The sequence below is a fragment of the Microtus oregoni genome, unplaced genomic scaffold, assembly GCF_018167655.1.
Source record: "Microtus oregoni isolate MIOR12 unplaced genomic scaffold, Mior012 000008F_ref0000371, whole genome shotgun sequence".
Taxonomy (NCBI): domain Eukaryota; kingdom Metazoa; phylum Chordata; class Mammalia; order Rodentia; family Cricetidae; genus Microtus; species Microtus oregoni.
Genome location: NW_024543067.1, coordinates 11573697 through 11597326, shown reverse-complemented (window position 1 = coordinate 11597326; position 23630 = coordinate 11573697). Strand labels below are relative to the sequence as shown.

Below are 23630 nucleotides of genomic sequence, written 5' to 3'. Positions count from 1 at the left end.
TTTCTAGGGATAAACAAACAAACAAAAAACCGACTTAGGTGGCTTAATTCATATTATTAACATAATGAAAAGAATGTCTAGGTCCGAATTTTCTTTTCGGTGCTTTTACTACCAGTCGGTTCGTCCCACTCAGGCAATTTTTAACAAACATGTCCCCCACCACTGCTGTCAACAGACTTAAGGCTTTCATCTCAAATAATCTGTGAATTTCTGTTGGAAAAGATTTTACAGTTTGAAAAGGGGGCTCTGCCTCGAACTTTCGCCTCATTATGCTACAGCTTTTGGTTTACACTTCACACCTCTATCTTACTCGTGTAGCTGAAGCTGGTCTCAAGCCCCCCTCCTGATCCTGCCTCTGCTACTGAGGTGCTGTGATTACAGGCCCGGTCCACCTCGTCCAACCCACTCAACTTTGAGACTGGCCTTAGTTTATAAGTGTGAAATAACATATGAAAGCCACCACACGTTAAAAATCTCAGAACTAATCTTTCCTTTAGCAATGGCAGTAGGAGAGCACCCCGTCACGACTGAGGGGCTTCGAGTTTCCGTAGCCACCACTAAGGCCTAGAAGCAGGTCATCTGGCTTTCAGGAAAGCCTCACTCGACCTCAGCGACACCCCGAGTCCCGAGCAAGGAGAAAAAGGAAGAGGCCAGTCACGACTTACTCCACAAACGCCCGGGAACAGAGGCAATGGATCGTGTCCTCCTCGTCGCGGTTTTCAATGAAGAGCAGCATTTCGGCCACGTGGCTCCACTTCTCGCAGCACATTTTGTTCTCCGGGGTGGCTCTCCTGTCCCCGGCGGGGCTGGGCCTCTGCTCGGTTGCTGGAGACAGAGATCAGACTCAGCGGCCGGGGCGGAGGAGCCGGAACGCACCCGGGAACGCTCGAGCCCGGAGCCCGCCAGGCACAACGGAAGCAGCAACTGCGACTACCGGAAGGGGCGGGGAGAGGGCGGTGTCACTGCCAAGGTGGCCCGGGCTTCTTCCTCACAGGTGCTTAAGGGGAGCTCGCCGCGCGGAGTAGCTGCCGACGTCGCTGAGGACTGTCTGGCTTTCCGTGCCTCCCGCGGCAGGTGCGTGACCCCATCCCGGACCTCCCCGCGCTGCTCCAGCTTGTGGCAGGCGGGGTCGCGGGACGGGGAACGGAAAGGCGGGCTGGTCCCCTGGGCTGCGCTTCTCCGGCGGGGAGCGGAGTTACTGTCACACCCGTCACCCGCGGGCTTTCAGAGACCCGTGCGCATCCTCTCTGCTCCCGGACCTTCCCGCAGCTTCTCTTGTGAGGCTGGGCTTCTCTAGCGTCTGGTGATGGAGCTGGAGGGAAGCGTGAGGCTCTAGGGACGAGGATGGATGGGGTGCCGACCGTGCAGGCTTGGGATCCTAGTTTGTGCTCTTTAGTACCGTGTGACCTGGCGAGTGATTTGGCCCTTTCTGAACAGCATCTGATCATCTATAAAAAGGGGCCGAATAGCAATAATTACCCCGTGAGGTTGCGGACAGGATCAAAGGAAGCAACCCTTATAAACTTTTATATTTGCAAATTCGAGTCGGCCCAGACCTTGTAGATGCTGCGTTGCTTTGGTCGCTGGGTTTTCCAATCCAGTAAACATTTAGTAAGAAATAATAGTACATACATTGGATATAGAAAACTTAGAGTTGTGCTGTATTTGGAGAGAAAACAAGACATTTAGTGCTAGGTGCTGCTTGAGACTGACCAACAGCTCCTTCAAAAACAAAACAAGCTTATGCTCTAAGGTTGTTGGATCGTTGAGGACTTAGTTTATGCTACTAACTATTTCTGGGCTATAAAAGAACTGAAATGAAATCTAGATATTTAGAATGCTCATTTGTATTCGAGCCGCGTTTGTGAATCTATGGAGATGCTTTAATTTTGAAAGGAAATGTTTATTACCACTTTACTAACACTGGTTTATTTTAGGTCAGAAATAGATTTAGGGGTTAGGAAGGAAGAAGTACTGCACATGCAGGCACACCAGTCTAGATGTGTATTTTAGCGGGGCATGGTTGCACATACCTTGAATCTCAGATTTAGGAAGCAGATGGAGACAGATTTCTATGAGTTCAAGGCCTGCTTGGTCGCGAAACAAGTCAGGGCCACACAGACTCTGGCTCAAAGTAAATAGAAAGATAGATGACAGATAAGTAGATAGATAAATGAATGTATTACAGCATTATTGGCATGAGTGATTATACTTAGAATATACTGTAGCATAGAACAGCAGTTATCAAAAGAGTGGAAGATTTTAGCCAAAAGTAGAACATTTTTTTTCCCCCGAGACAGGGTTTCTCTAGCTTTGGAGCCTGTGTTGGAACTGTGGACCACACTGGCCTTGAACTCACAGAGATTCTGCCTGCCTGCCTCTGGAGTGCTGGGATTAAAGGCGTGTGCTACCACTGCTCGGCTAGAAGAGTATTTTTTATATTTAAAAAACAAAATCCTTGAAATGTAATGTATGTCAGAACCTGGAGAGAGAAGCTTGAACTCGCAATTTGTTTTCCCCTTTTCTTGTTAAATGCCACCTGGACACGGGGGAGAAGGCTTACTGGTTAAAGGTGCGTGCTGCAAAGCATGAACTGACTCATGAAAGTTGTCCTCCACTTCCACATCAACATGGAACATGCTCAGTCACGCACCCTCCCTATAGGGTCAGGTAATAATTTTTTTTTTTTTTAGACAGGGTTTCTCTGTAACCTTGGAGCCTGTTCTGGAACTAGCTCTTGTACACTAGGCTGGCCTTGAACACACAGAGATCCATCTGCTGGGATTGAAGGTGTGCAGCACCAACACCTGGCCAGACTGTGCTTTATTAGCTGTTTTGGGGTAGTCATTTTGTGAGAAACAGTTTTCCTACTAGACTTTCAAAGTTAACTCTTGCTTTTGGCTGTGTCCTCTACCCATTAGATCATCCTGTCTCTATCCTTCCTCCCCTGCTCTTGTCCTGGGCTATAGTAACCACTATTCTTTTTGTTTGTTTGTTTTGTTTTCCAAACAGGGTTTCTCTGTGTAGCCCTAGTTGTCCTGGAACTCACTTTGTAGAACAGCTCTCCTCAAACTTACAGTGATCCACCTGCCTCTGCGTCTTTGCGTGGTTGAGTGCTGAGATTAAAGGCGGGTACCACCACCCAGCACACTATTCTTTATCTTTGAGACTGATTTCGTGTATTAGAGCATGAGATGGTACCATCGAATTTAGCGTGAGACTTCCCACCTCAGTTAACATAGCCCTAAAGAAAAATCCTCACAGACCTTCACAGAGATTTGCTTCTTAGGCGGTCGACAGCCAGGAGTAGCTACAGAGCGATGCTGAGTATTTTTCTTCTGCTTGTTGGTCACTTGTATTATCTCCTGAGAAGTGACTATTCAAATCATTAGCCTTCTGTTTTTAATGGGATTATTTATACTTTTTGTTGTTGTTGTTGAACCTTTTGAGGGCTAAGTACAATCTAGAAATAGCCTGCTGTGGGGGAAACTTTAGTGTGTAGCTGTTTTTCCCGTTGTCACTTTTTTACTTTTGATGTTTGTGCTTTGGGGGGCACAGTTTTCCCTGTGTCTTTTTTTTTCTAGTAACTTTAAACCATAAAGTCTAATATTGCTGCTTTTGTTGAAAATAAAAGTTATGCTGTGTTCATCCTCTGTGAACAGAATAGACCTGGTTTTCTCACAGATAAATGCTATTGGTTACAAGGAAATCAGACCTAATACCCTGTTAGTTCAAGTGTGTACTGTCATAAAGCTAGCAAGGTAATCTTGATAACAAGACAATATGTAATTGCTCTTGTGCGAGGGTCTGGTTTAGTACCTCTCTTTTATTCCTTTCCTGACTCTCACAAAGAATCTGAGAGGACTTTCTTAAGATTATGCAATATGAAATGATAGTTAAACTGTTTAGATCAGACTTTGAACCAGTGAAAATATGAAAGAAAGAAGGAAACCTTGTGTAGATAATTATATAAGATTAATATCGTTGTATTGTCCAATATATTTAGCAATTTGAGTGACAGCCATTGAGACACCCTACATTTCTGTGTCCCCCTTATAGATGCAAATGCAGGTTCATGTGAGCTTTGGTAGAATAGTGTAATGTATAATCAGCAGTCTTCAGCTACGCAGAGGTGTCCTGAGTGTGACTAACCTGTGACACACCTAGGACTATCATTATTTGTCAGATTTGTGCCTGCCTCCTGCCACTTAGTCCATGGAAATGTAAACTTAGCTGTAATGATTTTTATTTAATGATATATTTCATTTGTTTACTGTGTTTTCAGAGCACTTATATTGAAGCTAAAGACAAGATATTTGTATAATTTCTGGTAAGTCAAGTACTTGTTTTAGACGATGACTTCATACAAAACTTGTAGCTATGTTTTTAGTTATTTATGTTTTAATAGAAATTTTAGTGACTGTAAAATAAATGATATATGTATAATTTTTAAAATTCTGTGTATCAGAAGAGCAGACAGGCTCCTATGAAACCTGTTTCTCCATAAAGAAAATATCCAAGCCGGGCGGTGGTGGCACACGTTTTTAATCTTAGCACTTGGGAGTCAGAGGCAGGTGGATCTCTGTGAGTTCGAGGCCAGCCTGGTCTATAAGAGCTAGTTCCAGGACAGGAACCAAAAGCTACCGAGAAACCCTGTCTCGAAAATCTAAAAAAAAAAAAAAAAAAAAAAAGAAAGAAAATATCCATACATGTATGTTATCATTTCCTAAAGCTTTGGGTTGCTTTACTGAAAGTACTGATGTTTTCCTTTGTGAGGGACACAGTTGGTCTCAGTGTAAAGTGGAAAATGGTGTGCATGATCCACGGAAGTTGAGCTGGAGTAACATCCGAGCTGTGCTCACTCTGCATTAGTTATCCATGGAAGATGAGCTAGAGTAACATCTGAGCTGTTTTCCTGTCTCAGTCACAGCTTAGGGGTTACTTTATTTTATTTTATTTTTTTTTTTTGGTTTTTCGAGACAGGGTTTCTCTGTGGTTTTGGAGCCTGTCCTGGAACTAGCTCTTGTAGACCAGGCTGGTCTCGAACTCACAGAGATCCGCCTGCCTCTGCCTCCCAAGTGCTGGGATTAAAGGCGTGCGCCACCACCGCCCGGCTTAGGGGTTCCTTTAGAAGCTATTCCCTGCCAGGTATGGTGGCGCATGCCTTTCATCCCAGCACAGGGGGGGGGGGGCAGAGGCAAGTGGATCTCTGTGAGTTCAAGGCTAGCCTGCTATACACACTAAGTTGCTGGACAGCCAGGGCTTCACAGAGAAAGCCTGTCTCGGAAACAAAACAAAACCAAAAAGCTAAACCCAACACTTTTCATAATTTCGTAGACAAAATGTTATCCTTGTCACATTAAAAATCTATCATCTTTTATGCAGACTAAAATATTTAACTTTGTGTATGTGTGAAGAGTGTAACTGAATTATTTTCCCTTCTAGTGTTGAGATTAAAACATATGGCAATGAAGAAAGAGACAGAATCTGGGGTTTTCATCTGAAGAAAATGACAGACAACAACCAAACCTGTGCTGCAGGCCAGGCCTCCGTGCCCTACATGACTTGTTTGATTCACGTGCTTGAGCAGTGGCTGGGTGTGGAGCAGTTGGAGGACTATTTGAATTTTGCAAGCCATCTCTTGTGGGTTTTTACCCCACTGATACTTTTAATACTCCCTTACTTTACCATCTTTCTTCTCTATCTTACTGTGGTTTTTCTGCACATCTATAAGAGGAAGAATGTGTTAAAGGAAGCCTACTCTCATAATTTATGGAATGGCGCAAGGAAAACAGTGGCCACTCTGTGGGATGGACACGCAGCGGTTTGGCATGGTAAGCAGGGATACCGTGGTATCTGTTGCCATGGTAAGCAGGGATACCGTGGTATCTGTTGCCATGGTGTGGAGCACTGACACCATGTTTCTGTTTCTTGATTGGGAAGTTACTAAAAAATAGGATGGAAAGGATATTTACAATTCCTTGTTAATCTGTTTACATGTATTGTGTATATGTATGTCTTTAAATGATGTTTCCTAAACACATTTGTTTCTGTTGAAGAATTACATAGCTCTCTCTCTCTCTCTCTCTCTCTCTCTTTTGTTTGTTTTTCGAGACAGGGTTTCTCTGTGTAGCTCTGGTACCTGTCCTGAAACTAGCTCTTATAGACTAAGCTGGCCTCAAACTCACAGGGATCTGCCTGCCTTTGCCTGCTGAGTGCTGGGATTAAAGGTGTGCACCACCACCACCCGACAGCGCTGTCAATTACAATGAACTGAAATATGAAAATTGATGCTTAAAGCATCTATAAAAACTACTTAAAATTGTCAAAATTTCTTCTTTTCTTACCACACAGAGTAATAGCTTTTCTTGTGACATTTTCATATGTATCTGTTGTTATACTTTGTTCTTCTTCATGGCCAGTTCCTTTTCCTCTCCCCATCCCCACCTCCTTTTTATCCCTCCTGCTTTAAGCAGTCCTTCTGCTTTTATTTCACATATATCCCATAACTGTCTTTTGTTCCCTTGTTCCTTTTCCCCTCAGGCCTCTTTCTCTCCTTACTGACCTCTTTCTACTTCATAGAAACTGCTTTTTCTTGTTGTTTTAAAATATTTATTTATTCTGATTGTGTGTGTATGTGTACGTGTGGGCGACTGTGCTGGTAGAGGCCGGAGGAGGATGTCAGATCCCTTGGAGCTGGAGCTGTGGGCTTTTGTGAGCCCCATCAATGGCTGTTGGAGACTGAACTCTGGTCCTCTGCGACAGCAGCAAGTCTGCCGAGCTGTCTTTGCAGCCACACCTGGTTTTATTTTTTGAGATGTGAAGAAGGTAGGCGGGGCGCAGGTGGGGGAGCGCAGGCAGGACGGTCTTGCTATGTAGTCTAGCCAGCCTGGAATTTTTAGTCCTCCTTTCGCTTCCTGAATATTATTGGGGTTATAGCCAGTGCCACCTTACTTGACTAGATTTTTTTTTTCCTTTTCCTTTTTCTTTTTCTTTTCCTTTTTTTTTTTTTTTTTTTTTAAGTTTTACTTCTTAGAGACAGGGTTTCTATGTAGCCCTGACTATCCTGGAACTTTGTGTAGAACAAACTGGCTTTGAACTCACAGAGATCCACATGCCTCTGCTTCCCAAGTGCTGGGATTAAAGGCGTGTGCTACTGTTATTCTGTTGAGAGTAAATTTGATTCTACCAGTGTGACATTTTTTAAAGAATGAACTATTATATCATAGTAGTAAACATAAATATAAGTTGTATAGTGGTGTTTACTTGTTTGTCACTTGATCATCTAAGAAGTTGGCGTGTCTCCCCAGATAAGTGAGGTGGGAGTCCACTTCTTTCTTGCTAATCCGGAGAAGCTGTGACACCGTGCATTTAGTGACCAGTGGCTCAGCTTTTGTCCGCCGTGAAAACTGCCTCCAGTTGTCTGCTTCCAAGGGCTTGTGCCTTCCTCTTTTACTTCATTTTCCACCAGTCCCTTATTTATAGGTGGGATGCATTTGGACTTTATAGAAGTGCCAAAGGTTCGATCTATATGTGCCACAGTCCCTGTCGTTTCCATAACAGAATACCTGAAATTGGGTAATTTGTAAATGGCTCAATTCTAAATGTTTTAAGAGCATAGGCGGATACCTTTGGTTCCTGGTGAAAGTCTCAGGTGGCTTCATGCATAGCGTAAAAGTGGAAGGGCAAGCAGGCGCCTAAAGAAAAAACATAAAGGGTAACTTTGCTTTATAAAAGCCTGCTGTCTTAAAAAATAGTTTCTAACACATATTAGCACTACAGTGGGGATTCGCTGAAAGATTCCCACGCATGCTTACATTGTGCGTTCATGTTGTCCATTTACCCCTCTATTTCACCCCTCCTTGTCCAGTCTCTAGTGACCGTTGTTCTATACTGGACTTTGGTAAATTCTGATTTGATGAATGGCTCAGCATTTGGAGTACCTGTTACTACTGCAGAGGACCCAGGTTTGCGTCCTGGTACCCACCACCGATCGCCTCTTTGGCTAACGTGTTGTGATAATAATATATTCATATTAAAATATCTGTAAATCCTTTTTCTTTTGAGTGCTCTAAACACTGGTAAATACTTTTATCCACTTTTACTTCTTTAAACCTTGTATTCTGATAGATGAAGTTTATATTCTACCTCTGTTTTGCTCCTCAGGAAACAGTTTCAAGCAGGGGTCTATACCCCTTTGTCCAAGACTGTACCCTCACTCTGCTTCCTAGTGTACCTCGGAAATAACTTCCCTGAACCTCTGTGCGATAGCCTAAGGTTCTTTCATGCTTCATACATTCCCGAAGCATGTACACTGTTGGACAGAAAAGATCCCTAAATATATTCATAGTAGAATCCTACTTATGTTAAATAGACATCAGAAGAAAATGTAGGTACCATCCACACTAGGCGGCGAGTCACGGGGAAGCTAAGGCAGTTTGCGAGGGATCCCTGATGGCTGTCGACTGCAGGCAGCCCTAGCCTAGCATAAGCTCCTCCACACTTGGCTCTAACCTCTGCTACCAGCCCATGCTGGGGTGGATTCTGCCCTTGTTTCACTCCCGCCCGCCCGTGCTGTATTTGTGCTGTCTGTCCTCCACTCCCTTCCTTTTCCCCAGCACCCATCACGTGGGCTACACTTCCCTGCTGAGGGCTCCCTCTCCTGAGCCACCCTTGCTGGTGACTCTGAGCCACTCGAGTGCCATGTTCATTCTGTCACACTGTAAGACCATAGAACCAAATTATTCTGTGTCCAAAATTCTGGGAAAGGGGAAGAACTATCCAAAAGAAGCGAACAGGGCAGCAGAGACCTATTTTAATTTACTGCATTTTATGTATCAGCAACTTGTCTTCCCAACAGGTTACGAAGTTCATGGGATGGAAAAGATACCGGAAGGACCAGCGCTTATCATTTTTTATCATGGAGCGATTCCCATAGACTTTTACTACTTCATGGCTAAGATTTTCATCCACAAGGGCAGAACATGCCGAGTAGTAGCTGACCACTTTGTCTTTAAAATCCCAGGTAAAACAACTGTGTGTAATGATCAGATTGTGTGGTAGTGTGACCTTAGTGTTGTTTAGAGTGTTTGCCAAGCCAGGCAGTGGTGGCACACGCCTTTAATCCCAGCACTCGGGAAGCCGAGGCAGGTGGATCTGAGTTTGAGGCCAGCCTGGTCCACAGAGCGAGTCACGGGACAGGCTCCAAAATAACACAAAGAAACCCTGTCTCAAAAAACCAAAAAAAGAAAAAATAAAGGCGTGTTTGCCTCCTAAGGATAACAGATTTGAAAACATCTAATTATCCAGTTTAAGAAGCCTGACCTGACTTGAGTGGTAACCCTTCCTTAGCTGCTCTAGAGTCCTGGATTTCTAGGTGTGGCCACCACTGCTGGCTCTAATTATCCCTGCTTCTTCCTCCCTTTCTTCCACACTGACTCCGATTATTCTCTTCCTTCTTCCTCCTCTCTTTTTGCTTTGCTTTTGGCTCTCCTGGGGATTGACCCCTGGGGATGAACTAGGAGGCAAACCTTCTCCCACTAAAGTGCAGCCCTCCGGTCCTATTTCCTGCTGGTTACCCAGCCTGGCTTTCAGCCTGGTTTCTCGAGTAAGCCTTCTGCCTCAGTCCACCAGGCAGGCGGACTGCAAACATTTGTGCCCCAAGGACAGGCTTAAGTCTTGAATTTTGTTTCTTTATTATGATGGTGCAGATGGGACATGAGGTACCTGCTCTGTATTCAGCTATATCCCTAACCCAAATCTTGAATTTTCAAGTAGAATTTTTAAGAAAAGATATATAATTTTGTATACAAGGTAGTTAAAATTTCATATTTTTTGTAAGATAATTTTTTCTTGTTTAATTCTGTTAAAGTTTAGTAGCAAATCAAAATTAGAGAAAAAGTATACAGGCTGTGTTTGTCCTCACTGTCCTAAAGAGTATGCCCATATATCATGTCTCATCTAGTCTGAGCTGCCTCAGGGACTCATGCTCTTCAGGATGAGCACTGCATTTTAAGTCTACTCATAATAGCTTTATAGTTTTTAAAAGTTACTCAGATTGTTTAAGATAAACTAGTTCTTTTTTTTTTTTTAAAAAAAAATAACAACTCATTGAATGATCTTACTGAAGATAAATCTTATTTTCTTTCATCACTAAATCATTAGAAACAAGCCAGGAGAGTTGATAGTATGCTCTCTGGAATGCTAAAGGCAGAGCTGGCCCAGCAAGCAGACTCAAGCCCAGCAGCAAGTTAAGGACCAGCCTACTCCAGTGCCTTCCATATATATGGTTAGTGTGTTAGTCTGTGCCGGAACCCCCATTTCTACTTTGTGTATACGCTAAATCAGATGAGGCTTTCCTCCAGAAAGAATGCGATGACGTTCTGCAGATTGGGACCAGAGGGTATTAGAATCGCACCATAACTAGTTATTTTGATTTCTTTAAGTGACATTTTCACATACTTACAATTTTGTGGGTTTTATGCTCCCAAAAGATTTAATGGTAAGCATTACTGTCTTACAGTGCCTTCTATACTTGTCCGCTTCTGGAGGTTAAAGCTAGGGCCCTTCCACATGCTAGCCAAGCAGTCGTACCTCTGAACCACACCCCAGCCAAGGACAGTTTTAATATCTGGTTCAAGTGTTGGCTTCACTATTGTTCTGTTACAGAGCATGGGTTTGCGTTTAGCTTTCCATTTTCCTAAATAAGAAAACTGAACATTTTTAGGTTTTTCAAAACATTTTTTCCTCTATCCCCATACTATATTTGACACTGATTTACCTTTAGTCATTTATTTTAATTCTTAGTGCAAGAGAGAAATTTTGTGTTCTACCTTCCCTTAGTTCCCTATGACATCTATAATGTTGGTTCTGCTCAGTAGGGCACTGGGAAGCAATGTTAGCCTGCCCAGTTCTAGGACCCATCCATGTCCTCGGTCTCAAGCAGGAAAATACGGAGATCACATGAAGGTCCACTGTAGGGTTTTTATTAAAGTACTTTTCATTGACAGGATGTCTTTCATGCAGGGAAGTCATAGTGTGAAAGGTTCTATGATGCTAAGGTTTGGAATTATTAGCTCTTCCTGGGTCAAATACCCTTCCTCAGTTGATTCAAGTTCTCAACGATACTTATTTGCTGTTGTTATAAAAATTTAATTGTAGGATTAGCATCATCTAACTTTATTTCAATAGATTTGATTATAGTCTTAGCTAATTTTAGTATGTCTGAATGTAGTCAGATTTACATTTTCTCAGGTGGTTCTTTGTTGCAGGGTTAGTGGGAGATTAGATTTGAGTTGCTGCCGGGCGGCAGTGGCGCACGCCTTTAATCCCAGCACTCGGGTGGCAGAGGCAGGCAGATTTCTGTGAGTTCGAGGCCAGCCTGGTCTACAAGAGCTAGTTCCAGGACAGGAACCAAAAAGCTACGGAGAAACCCTGTCTTGAAAAATCCAAAAAGAAAAAAAAAAGATTTGAGTTGCTGATGAGACATCATCTCTGATTGTTTTAACAGTACGTGAGACTGTATGTGGCCTGAAAGTCAGTGGCAGGTACTTAGGACTGGACATAGCACAGTGGGAAAGTCTATTGTGTGACTTGGAATACACTACTTAGCCTTTAAGCCTGGCTTTTGTCATCTGTAAAATGGGGAGAACGATCTCTGTTTTTCATGATAAGGTTTTAATTAAGAATTTGAAAATGTAAGGTAACCATAGTAAGGAGGTGATCAGGCAGAAAATAATCAATAGTAGATGATCAGTAAGATATATATTACTTCATAAGTGAAACAGGTCTTGTACCTTAAGAGCTAGTGGCTTAAAAAAGTTTATAAAAGTCTAGCTAGTAAATAGCATAGATCGTGATGAGTTTTGCTCTTAAATGAATCAAACGAGATAAAGATATATCTTTGTGCTTATGGTTTTTTTTTTTTTTACAGGGTTCAGTTTATTACTAGACGTATTTTGTGCTCTTCATGGGCCAAGAGAAAAATGTGTTGAAATCCTGAGGAGTGGCCACTTGCTGGCTATTTCACCAGGAGGAGTCCGAGAAGCCTTGCTCAGTGATGAAACCTACAGCATCATCTGGGGTAGCCGGAAAGGCTTTGCGCAGGTCGCCATTGATGCGCAAGTGGTGAGTCACACCGACGTCCTTGTCCAAGCAGATGCTTAAAGGTGGGCTGACGTGTACGAAGCCAGCATCTTTCCTCGTAATAAAGTCGCTGTATATAGCAATTTATAGGGATATAGCAAAAGAACACTATTCCTTATGCATAAGAAGCCTTCTTTAAAACCAAAAAAGTGATCTGGAAGTTTAGAAAGTATCCAACAAGGTTTTATTTTTTTCAGTTGTAAATTTCACTTTCTTTATTAGATTTGTAATTTTGTACACAGTCCCACCATTCTTTCAGTTATTATTATTTTTTAAATGACATAGTCTGCTCATCCTGTGTGTTTTAAACCTGTGGTAACTTTGGCACGATGACTTAGTGTGTTTCTTTGATGAATTTGGTTTGATAGTTATTTTTTGTATAATCACTTTTTATAACAAGTGCTGGCCGATTAATGTCATTTTTCATTAAAAACGACCAGCTATTTATAGTATAATGATAGGAAATGGATGGTGGTGTAATTTAGACATTTTAAAAGCACTTTTCAAATGAATTCAGCAATAAAATTAAATGGACTTGAGAGACCCCTGTAATTACTGTACTTCCCAGATAGTGGTGTGGATGTGCTATTGGTGTTTTCTTTAGCCTTTGGAAAGGATTCCTTAGTCTTTTGCTCTCCTTGGCCTGAGGAGCTGTATCCTGAGGAGTGCTTTCTGTCAGACGGGGGTATTGCTGCCCCTCACTGGACTCTTGTTCTTTTCTCCAAGCCAGGAGGTTGAGCCAGCTTCAGTAACTTAGCTTTTCAGGTTGCTGTCGTTAGGAAGGCCAGCCTGCATCTTTGGTCTGACTCTGAATCATGTCAGTGTAGACTGTTGGTCAAAAAAGAAAGATTGTGGGTGATTCATTCTAACTAAAGAAAAGTATCAAAGGAGAATGGATAGTTTATATTTGAATTACAAAGTTTACAGCAAAACAAAATACTCCAAAGCACTCTCTTCTCTCCTGTATCTACGCACCTGCTTATGGGTGGCTCCTGGAAGTCATTGCTATAGTGCTCTACTGTGGTCTCCTAGTTCAAATAAATCTACTTCCTAACTTTTTAAATAACACAGTTGTTCAGTAGATAAGTTCTTTAAATAACATAACTTTCTATTTAAATCAGTAGTGCAGTGGCCTACTTTGAGTAGGCTTTAAGTATTTGTGGAATTAACTGTTTCTTCTTTAAACACAGATTACTCAACTCAGCAAAAAGCTTTTTAATTTACTCATGCATTTGTCGCTAGTAATAAAGAAAATGGACTGATTGTACCCATTTCCTAAAGTTTGTAGGCACAGATGTGGAAACCAGAGTGGTAGACTGTGAGTTATACGGAACACAGAAGGCTGCCTGCAGCTGTGGGAAACTAAGATAATCAGTGAAATGTAGTATAGCAAGAATAAAATCCTAATTTAAAGCAAGACATTGACTTTTTTACATTTATATTTTGGAAGCTTTTTTTTAAAAAAATATATTTCAGATAAAGATAACAAAATAGTTTGAGTCTTGCAAGTTTATCTTGAATTCTAATTCTTCATCCTTGTGTTTACACTTTGAAGCAGGCTATTGCTTAGGAGACCTGGAAAGGAGGAATGACAGAAGAGCTGCTTAGATTCTTAAGTCTCCTGGTGACTTTTTATGATAAGCTAGATAATTCAATTAAGACTTTTTTGTAAAATTCCAAATATTGAGGAAGAGCCTTTATATAAATTTAAATAAATGCAATGTTTTAATGCTGTTAATTTACCAATAACATAAGTCCTATAAATAGTTTGCAGCACTTTTGAGGTCTCTATAGAGTCAGGATGTAACTCGTAATATTCTAATGCTGTAGTTCTCAATGTGTGGGTTGCAACCTCTTTGGGGGTTGAACAACCCTTTCTCAGGGGTTGCTTAAGACCATGGGAAACCACAGATATTTGCATTATGATTTGTAACAGTAACAAAATTACACTTATGAAGTTATCAACGAAACTAATTTTATGGCTTGGGGTCACCACAACATGAGGAACTGTATTAAAGTGTCACAGCATTAGAAAGATTGAGAACACTGCGGAAAAGGGTCTTAGCATTAGGGAGGCAACTGTATTAAAGGGCCTCAGTGTTAGGGAGGCTGAGGACCATTGTGTTAGAGGGCCTCAGTGTTAGGGAGGCTGAGGATCACTGTGGTAAAGAGTCTCAGTTTTAGGGAGGCTGAGAACCACTGGTTTCATGTTACAGGTGAGAGTCAGGCACAGGGGGAGGATGGGAGGATGTGGTCCCAGCAAGGCAGTGGCAGAACAGAGCCAGAGCAGAACACAGTTCAGGCAGCAGTGTTCTTGCCATCCCGACTGCATGTCACAGTGAGTGTGGACATCTGAGATTGAAGGGGCCTTCTAGAGATGTGAGGAAAACTTCAAAAAAACTTAAACAGTTGAAAATGATAATTATCGCTTAATAGACCAAACCAAATTTCCAAAAATGCAAGAAAACACTTAAAAATATGGAAGTATGGTTAGCTGTGTTTAAAAAGGAACCACTGGAAAAACACTTGTTTATTGTGTGCCAGGCTTGGAAGATTCCCCAACAATGCCCTTCACCCAAAGTAATTTAAAAAGTAAGCTGGACCTGCTTTAAGAAATAAAAGGGGAATCCAATTGCAGTTCACAAAACATCAGCAGAAGATATCTAAAGGTCATTTGAATGGGACAGACTTTTTATTTTTTTATTCTTCTCTCATATATTTCATCCCAACCGCAGTTTCCCCTTCTTCCTCGCCGCCTACCACCTCCCTTCTCCCCAAGATTCACTTCTCTGTCTCTCTTTTCTCAGAAAAGGGCAGTCTGGGACAGATTCTTTCTTTTTTTTTTTTCTTTTTGGTTTTTCAAGACAGGGTTTCTCTGTGTAACAGCCATAACTGTCCTGGGACTAGCTATTGTAGACCAGGCTGGCCTCGACCTCTCCCAGAGATCCGCTTCCTGAGTGTTAGGATCACCACCACTGCCTGGCTTCTGGGACAGACTCTTATTTGTACCATATAACTCTTATTTTGTGGATTCCTGAAAGTATTTAGGGAGTTCCACATCTAGGTTGGGAAAAATTACTTTAATTAGTTGGAAATAAATAACAAATATAAAAGAAAGGAAAGGAATATTGTATTTAAAAATTATTTGTGTTATTTCACTTTATTCATAAAAATTTTTGAGATAAAGGTAATTATAATTCTCCCCACTCTTCACATGAAGAAAGTAAGGCTTAGATTTGATAATCAACTTGTTTAGTGTTTGCTCTATTCTTAGTAGCCGAAGTAGGACTCTGTAATCATGCTAAATTGATGTTCCAAAAATAGTTTTACAAATCTGTACACTTGTGTACATACATAGGGAGTGATGTGGGCACAGAAATTATAAATTCTCTATTTTGTATGCAGCTGTCCTGTGTACAGATATGCACAAGGAAAGGGTTAAATGACTGTACACAATCAAGTTGATATAAGTTAGTGCTGTATCTTTAAGGATTGAAGTTTGATGCACTTAAAAACCATAGGTCCAAATTAACATGGAAGACTGAGCCAGTTGTAAGGCAAGCGTTCTTCTATGAAGTGGCTTCTAGAATGTTTTTCTGCAGAAGTTTAGCTATTTCGGAAATGGTGTTGAACTTAATCATGTTCATGAAGTGCACACTTTAATACAGGCTTTGAGGACCATGCCTGTCTGTAGATACTGCCAGCAGTTTCAGTCATGGGAGAAAACAGTATCTGTGAGCTGGAAGGGTTTCTGTTCCTTCCGTGCATCCTAAATTCTCAATTCTGGGAATGTAACTTTTAAAACACTAGGATTTCAGCCATTTCATTTTACAAAACTTGTCATCTTAGATAGTAGCGGGTTTTTTTTACAAAAGAATTCAGTGTTCATTATCATCTCTATGCAGTGGTTTCATGAATTAACCTCATTTTACAGTTTGACAGCTGTGCCTGCTTGTTGGCATCGCTGCTGCCTGTCTCTGACGTCTGTGTGACGTCAGGAGCATCGTTTTTCTGTATGTGCTCATTCCTTCCTTAGTTCTTCCATAACTTCCTTTTATCTCATCTGTTCCAGGTGCTTTTCTAAGTGCGAGGGACACAGCAGTGAACAAAGCTTGCATTAGGTGTCCCTGAACTATGTTAGATGTCGTCCCTCTGCTGAGAGGGACAGCAGGTGATGAGCTAGTTCATTGTGAGGACAAGTTGTGTGACGTTTATCCTTGTGTTTTCTTCTGCCCAGTGAAGTGAGTGACAAAGACTTAGAAGATCGTTATCTTTATCTAAGACCCTGCTTGTAACGGTGTGGAGTTCTACAGATAATGTGGAACTTCATGAACATGTGCACATACACATGTATATGTAGTCTTATCTATTCTAAACATTCAGCTCAGTGCATTTGTTTATATATGAAAGTATTTTATCCAATTTTGATATATTTTGCTGTTTACAATAGCATGACCTTCCTATATGATGCTTTATGATATTGCATTATTTTATGACATTGATCTAGTATTTCCATTATCAAATATCACATTTAACCACTGATGTTCATGGACTATCCTATAAATTTGTTATCTAAAATTCTTCAATTTATACACTTTTTAAAAATTTTTACACATACTTTTTGTTAATACTGAACAGTTTAGATTTGGCGGGCTCAGAAAAAAATGTATTACTAATTTCATGAGAACATCTTGCTGAAACCTATCCTTTAAATTGATACAAACTTTCCCTTTGTCTTAGTTACTTTTTTGTTTCTGTGACCAAATGCCATGATGAAGGTAACTTATAAAAGAGAACATTTGATTTGGGACTCATGCTTCCTGAGGGTTACAGTCCATGACCATCAGGGCAGGGAGCATGGCAGCAGGCAGGGAGGCATGGTGCTGGAGAAGGAGCTGAGAGTTCACATCTGATCTATAAGCTGGAAACAGAAAGCTCCAAGTCCACCCCCAGTGACACACCTCCTCCAACAAGATCACACCTCCTAATCCCTCCAATGCAGCTCCATTCACTGGAGACCAAGGATTCAAATATCCGAGCCTGTGGGGCCCTGTCTAACTGTCACCACACTCTTCAAAGTGTCTTCATCTCGTAGCTTCCCTAATGACATATTAGTTAGGAATGAGTTAAACTAATCTACCACATTCACTTTACTTAATGGAACTAGTGAGTATGATAGTCCTCGTGAGTTTCAAGGGTTTATATATAAGCCAAATCAGTAGATAAAATATTGCATGTTGCAACTGAATAGTCTTTCCAATTTATATTCTTATAAATTATGAAGTCAAATTTAGTCTGATAAATCATACCACCTTAGATATGCCTCTGGTTTCAAAATCTATTTTTAGTATTTCAAATGTGCCTTCAAAAAAGTTGCCTTAGTGATTCAATGGAGACCTTAAGTGTATTTATTTATTTACTTTTCAATTCAAATTCTTTTCTTTAGCCCATTATTCCTATGTTTACACAAAATATTCGAGAAGGATTTAGATCACTTGGAGGAACAAGTAAGTTCTCATTCCTATGGTTTTTTAATTATAGTAATTATAGTATAATCTTTAAAACATTAGGCGTTTTGAACACTATTAGGAAAACTTTTGATTTTTTTTTTGGGGGGGGGGACAGGTTCTCACTGTGTAGTTCTGGCTGTCCTACAACTCCCTAGACCAGGCTGGCTCCAAACTCAGAGAGTTCCATCTGTCTCTGGACCTCCCAAGTACAGGAATTAAAGGCATTGCTACTATGCCTGGTGACTTTTGATTTATTAATTTTAGAAAATGAGTATTTAGATAACTGTTCTCCATAAACTCTGAGTGATAGTTGGTTCCGAGTAGTGGCAGTTATTATTCTGCACGGACTGGGGACTGAGACTGGATCTTACCATGTAGCCAGGCTGGCCTCAAATTTGTGATTTTCATGCTTCAGCCTCCTGAGTTTCTGGTAGACAGTATGCTTTTGATAGGTGTATTATAAACATATTAAAGTTTATTTGAATGGGCTTTTAAAAACTTCAAAGCGATTCATCTAATATATTGTGTTAAATTATGTTGATAAGATTTAGAAAACATTTATATACTAGCAACCAAAGAAACTAGTTTTAAAATGGAACGAACTACATATTAAACTAAGATTGCCCTCAGAGGAAATGGGGATGTCATTTGCTTTGGTTTATCTTATTACTTAAAAAAATGATAAACTATATGTTTGTATTGATACTTTCTTTTATCTGTCTGTAGTTTACTAATTAAAAATTCACTTTTAATATAGTTGTAATAATAAAAATTAGGTTCTTTTTTCTTTAAACTGTCTCTTATTTTGGAATGTTCAGCTTGTTTTTGGCTTGTGATTCATATATTATGTTCAGTTGAATACAGTTTTGTAACTGTTGCTGTTCCTAGCCACATAAAAACCCCTTAGCAAGCCTTCAATTGCTGTTGTTTTAATGCATTTCTTATATTTAACTTTAGATATTATTTCTAATTTTTTGTTAATCTTTTCAAATAGCAAATCAGAATTTATTACAGAAATTCTGTTTCTTCAATTATGAGTTATTTTCAAAATTTTATTGACTGCTTTTCAGCTTCACTTAAAGTTCAGTATCTCTAAATTAAATGTCTATTGTCTTTTATTTTTCCTTCCTTCCTTCCTTCCTTCTTTTCTTCCCTCCCTCCTTCCCTCTTTCCATTCTTTCTTAGCTATTTATTTATTTTTGAGGCACAGTTTCACTGTGGCTGGCCTGAACTTATTAATAGGCTAGGCTAACCTTGACCTTACAGAGATCCACCTGCTTCTGTCCTCCTCCCCACTGGTGCTGGAATTATAAGCATACATCATCATACCTAGCTAATTTTAATTTTTTTTGAGTTTTAGTTTGGGTGTGACAGTAATTTTTCTGTTAGTGTATGTAATTAGTGTTTCAGTACATAACTGTATTTTGTGAAACTTACCTTTTTGGATTCCATTGTTGCTGTTTTTTAACCTCTCTTACTCATCTTTAATACCTTTAAATTCAGTCCTGCTGAGTTAGATATAGCTATCTCTAGAAGGCCAGTGTGAGGTGTCTGCATGGCTGGGCCTTCACTCCCTGGCCTTTGTCTTTGGTACTTGTCAGTGTCTCATTCTTTGTCCCTGAACGTTTCCAGGTCTGCTGGCGCCCGTCAGCCTTTGTTCTGCAGTGATAGTAACCTGTTTGTCTTTTGAGATTCTTAAATCTTTAAAACGTTTCTTGGTTTTTTAATGAACTGTTTAATTTTCCCTTTTATTTTTAAATTTATAGAAAAAACTGAGTACAAAGTACAGAAATTCTTGTATGTTGCTTCAGCGGTCTCTAGACTCAGTCCTCATGAGCACATTGCACCAGTACGTGATGAAAAGCTTCCCTTTAGGAGAGGCTCTGCTGGTTATGTAGCTTATTTACTAATATGTGGATGTGTGAGGACTGGATTCAGCCCCCAGCTTCAGAAATACACACACACACACACACACACACACACACTGCTATGAATTGTAGCAAGTCTTGTGTAATTAATTAGAAAGTTTACAGTTATATGCATAGCACATTTGTCCAATAAAAACGATTTTGCTTACTTTGAAACAGGATTATTTAAGTGGCTTTATGAAAAATTCCGCTTTCCATTTGCTCCAATGTATGGAGGTTTTCCTGTAAAGTTGCGGACCTTCTTAGGTGATCCCATTCCATATGACCCAAAGATAACTGCCGAAGAATTAGCTGAAAAGGTAATTTGTGTGTTCTTTCTTAGTCTTAGGGCAGATTTTGTTTTAATTATTTGAATGTCATTGTTTATGTATTATATGCCAGAAGTTCTCAAACAGTGATTTTGCCCCATTGGAGACATCTGGCAAGGCCCAGTGACATTTTACTCACATGAAAAAGTGGGGGTGGGGGCGACTATAGTCATTTAGTGTTCAGAAGCCAGGGATATATTTATAGGCACCTGCAGGATGACATGTTTCTGTATCTCAATCTTTAATAGTAAGAATGAGAAAAGGCCAGAAGTGATGCTAAAGACGTAGAATTCTGTCAGGTGCTATGTGTGACTGGAAGCCTTGAGGAACAAGCAGAGAGGTAAGCAAACACGATTTGAGTAGCATAAGTTAGTGAGGATTCTTCAAATGTTGGAGTGATCAGTTGTCTAGCAAGCAGATGAAGAGTCATGAGGATGAGAAAAGACTACTCAGCTTGGAATTTAGCATTGAAAGAGTCTTAAAATTATGAAAAAGGAGCCATAAGCTGGCCTGGCTCCTGCTAGGCAAACCCTCTACCACTGGACTACATCCCTTGCTATGTGTGCGTTTTGATTATAAATTTAGTACCAACCAATAAATACTATAGTAGTGAGGTGAGGTTCATTTAAAGCATTTTGAACTATGATGGAAACAATATAGATTTGCCGGGTATGGTGCTACACCATTAATATGATATTAACTACAGCTCTGGGGGGGAAGGGAGAGAGGCTAGTGAAACTCTGTGAGTTTGTAACCAACCTGGTCAAAACAAGATGAAATTAAACAAAACTAAAATAGATATACTTATAATTTAGTTCTGTTAAATACATCCATGTTGTTGAACAGAAGTGATCTTGAGGATTTTTACCATGAAAAGCTGGGTCTGTTCCCCCTGAGCACCATCTTCCCATTTCTCCCTCTGCTAAGTCACCGACAAGGCCCTGAAACCTGAAACACTAAAATTGCTAGAAGAAAGCATAGGCAGGGGCCTGCAAGATACGTGTGGGAGAGAAGTTCCTTTGCAAGTAGTATGGCATGGAGATTCTACAGGATGATTGGTGTGTACTGAGGCTGAACCAACAGCGGCTTTTCTTTGTTTTTTAACTAGACCAAGACCGCCCTTCAGGCTTTGATTGATAAGCACCAAAGGATACCGGGCAACATCAGGAGTGCTCTGCTGGACCGCTTCCATAGCGAGCAGAAGGCCGATTGAGAGGCAGTGTAGTGAGTCTCTAGTGACGAGCTCACAGCTGCAGTGCTGTCTTAAATTTTGTAGGTTGTATAATAGTGTTTTTAAAGCTTCATGTTAATAAGTATCTTTCTTAGAACTTGTTTAATTTATATTGTTAACCTTGTCCTTTCAATCAGTTGTGTCAAATTTATACGTAACTCATTACTTGCCTGACTCAGAAAGTGATCATGTTGCATTTGCAATCTTTAGTAGTATATGATAAGCATAGAGTCTTAGTGTTAAGTCTTTCTTGATATCAGCAGGTTAAGCAGACTTTTCTAAATTATGTCTGCCGTGCTGATCTGAACATTAGGGGCGCATGCATTAGGTGTAGCACTGAATTTAGGTGAGAGGTGCCTGTGTCTGTCTGTCTTCATTCCATTCACAGCTGCGGGTAAGTTGTGGAATGCTTTTGTACCTCAGTGATGTAAGCATGATAATATTGTGGTGATGAACATGACTTTGAGCTGCTTATGTCCACTGTGCTATCTGTAGTGTGAGAGATATAACTGAACTGATTCCTGAACCCTGAAGGAGTTAGATACATTTTTTTTGTCCATTGAGTGTAACAATTTCTTCAGGTGTGATGTCCAGTTGCCAAGCACATTGAACGAGCTGTACTGTTTTATAAATCAAGACATTGTTATTTCTTTAGTATTTATTTTAAACAAGTATCTAAGTAAACATATAGACTAAGTTGTCAGCATGGTGTTTTATGGGGTAAGGATAGAATCACGGTCACATTCCGCAGTTGGCGTTAGAAGCTGATTCTAGGCTGAGGAATAAGAACAAGAAAGCCCTGATTTTGCTTAATATCCTGGTTTATTTTGCTGTGCTCTGCAGCCAGTCATGTGGCTTACTATTTCAGTAAAATGTACTTGAATGATGAATTTCTGTAAACACGGAGCTCTCTGAAAATGTAATGGCATTTGATTTGTTGTCTCCCTAAAAACTGATTTTAAAAGTATTTAAACAGCAAAGTATCATAAATCCTCTGCAGTATGTCTCTTTCCATCTTTGTAGTACTTGGGTTTTATATGAACTTTTTAATCACAAGTGTATATTTATGATATATATATATATAAAAATATATAAAATGTATATAGAAATGATGTAAAAAATAAAGGTGAATTTTAAATCATTCTCTTGTGAAATTGTCTGTGAGACATCATTGCCACTAAGTTTACATTCAATCCTGGGGACCCACATGGTAGAAGGAAAAATCCAAAACCTGCACGTTGTTCTCTGACCACCATTCATGTTTACTGTCATTTGTGTTTGCCCACACATATACACAGTAAATCAATTAATTTTAAAAATTCAAGTTTTGCTGGGTGGTGGTGGCGCACGCCTTTTAACCCAGCACTTGGGAGGCAGAGGCAGGCAGATCTCTGAGTTCAAGGCCAGCCTGGTCTAAAAGAGCTGGTTCCAGGACAGGCCCCAAAGCTATAGAGAAACCCTGTCTCGAAAAACCGAAACAAAACAAAACAAAACCCAAAACTCAAGTTTCATTAGTTCTTCACAGTAATGGTTATACCAGATTCTCTTTGTGCTCCATCCTCCACAGGAGACTCACACGCTGTGTTTAGTTTTCCTGCCTCTTTAGTCTGTTTGTAATCTGGAGTAATTTCTCAGCCCTAGTTTGTCTTTAATAATACTGAGAATTTGTAATGGAAAGAATAACTTTCCTAGTTAAGCCTTTAATTTATTTTATTTTTCTGATTCTTTATCATGATTTGATTTAGGGTATGTGAGCCAAACCTGTGACGTCAATGATGTGGGTTTTATGTACACATTACAAGGAGGTGCATGTTGATTTGTGTCATTTGTAATGGTAGCTAACTGGTCACTTAAGACAGTGTGCACCATTCTTTCCTGAGAGTCATTGTCCTTTTAATTAGTAAGTATATGGACACTCTGAAAACATCCGTATCTCTGATCTACCATATTGTTGTGGAGATTAAACTCCAGTCAGTCAGCCTTGGCAGCAAGTGTCTTTACCTGCTAAACCACTCACAGATCCCATAATGATTATTGCTCAAAAATATGTTTTGTTTTCTTTTTGTAAAATATACATAGCTTCAAGTTTTATTGTTTGACCTTTTCAAATATTACTGGCGTGATGTGGGATTTCCTTTTGTATGCTATGAATGTGTTTTGTTACCATTGGTTAATGAATAAAGCTGTTTTGGCCTATGACAGGGAAGAATAGAGCAAGGTGGGAATTCCACCAGAGATAGAGGAGAAAGTAGGTGGAGTCAAGGAGATGCCATGTCAAAGGAGACAGATGCCCTGGAACCTTACTGGTTGGTCACAGTCACATGGCAATACACAAATGAATAGAAATGGGTTAATTTAAGACGTAAATGTAAGTTAATAAGAAACCCGAGCTAACAGGCCAAGCAGTGTTTTAATTAATAATAGTTTCTGTGTGATTATTTTGGATCTGGGCGACTGGAAAACGAACAAGCAGTCTCCACCTACACTGGTGTGCATTCACCCAACTGTG

General features: G+C 40.3%; 2 protein-coding genes across 7 annotated transcripts in view; one reads left to right on the top strand and one right to left on the bottom strand.

Moving 5' to 3' along the window:
- Tgs1 (trimethylguanosine synthase 1) overlaps positions 1-1014 on the bottom strand; it is a 36652-nt gene extending 35638 nt beyond the window's left edge. The window contains exon 1 of the mRNA XM_041657027.1: positions 666-1014. Within this exon, the coding sequence (XP_041512961.1) occupies positions 666-769 (104 nt within the window). The 5' untranslated portion in view covers positions 770-1014. The remainder of the gene's footprint in view (positions 1-665) is intronic.
- Tmem68 (transmembrane protein 68) lies at positions 951-22833 on the top strand. Of its 6 annotated transcripts, XM_041657030.1 has the most exons (9): positions 988-1074; positions 2558-2670; positions 4286-4330; positions 5446-5834; positions 8861-9025; positions 11933-12126; positions 17591-17651; positions 19742-19881; positions 20999-22543. In XM_041657030.1, exons 4-9 carry the CDS (start codon positions 5510-5512, stop codon positions 21101-21103), a joined length of 990 nt encoding a protein of 329 aa, XP_041512964.1. In that variant the 5' UTR covers positions 988-1074; positions 2558-2670; positions 4286-4330; positions 5446-5509; the 3' UTR covers positions 21104-22543. The 6 variants fall into 6 exon arrangements, with proteins under 6 accessions (XP_041512963.1, XP_041512969.1, XP_041512968.1 ...); XM_041657029.1 differs by lacking the exon at positions 2558-2670 and having other exon boundaries at positions 951-1074; XM_041657031.1 differs by lacking the exons at positions 988-1074; positions 2558-2670 and adding an exon at positions 2772-2790.
- The last annotated feature ends 797 nt before the right edge of the window (positions 22834-23630 follow it).

Excerpts from the sequence above, each read along its gene's own strand:
- Tmem68 (XM_041657029.1), top strand. The coding sequence starts at position 5,510 with ATGACAGACAACAACCAAACCTGTGCTGCAGGCCAGGCCTCCGTGCCC. Across the intron at positions 9,026-11,932 it reads CTTTGTCTTTAAAATCCCAG|GGTTCAGTTTATTACTAGAC; the intron begins GTAAAACAACTG and ends TTTTTTTTACAG. Across the intron at positions 19,882-20,998 it reads CCGAAGAATTAGCTGAAAAG|ACCAAGACCGCCCTTCAGGC; the intron begins GTAATTTGTGTG and ends TTTTTTAACTAG.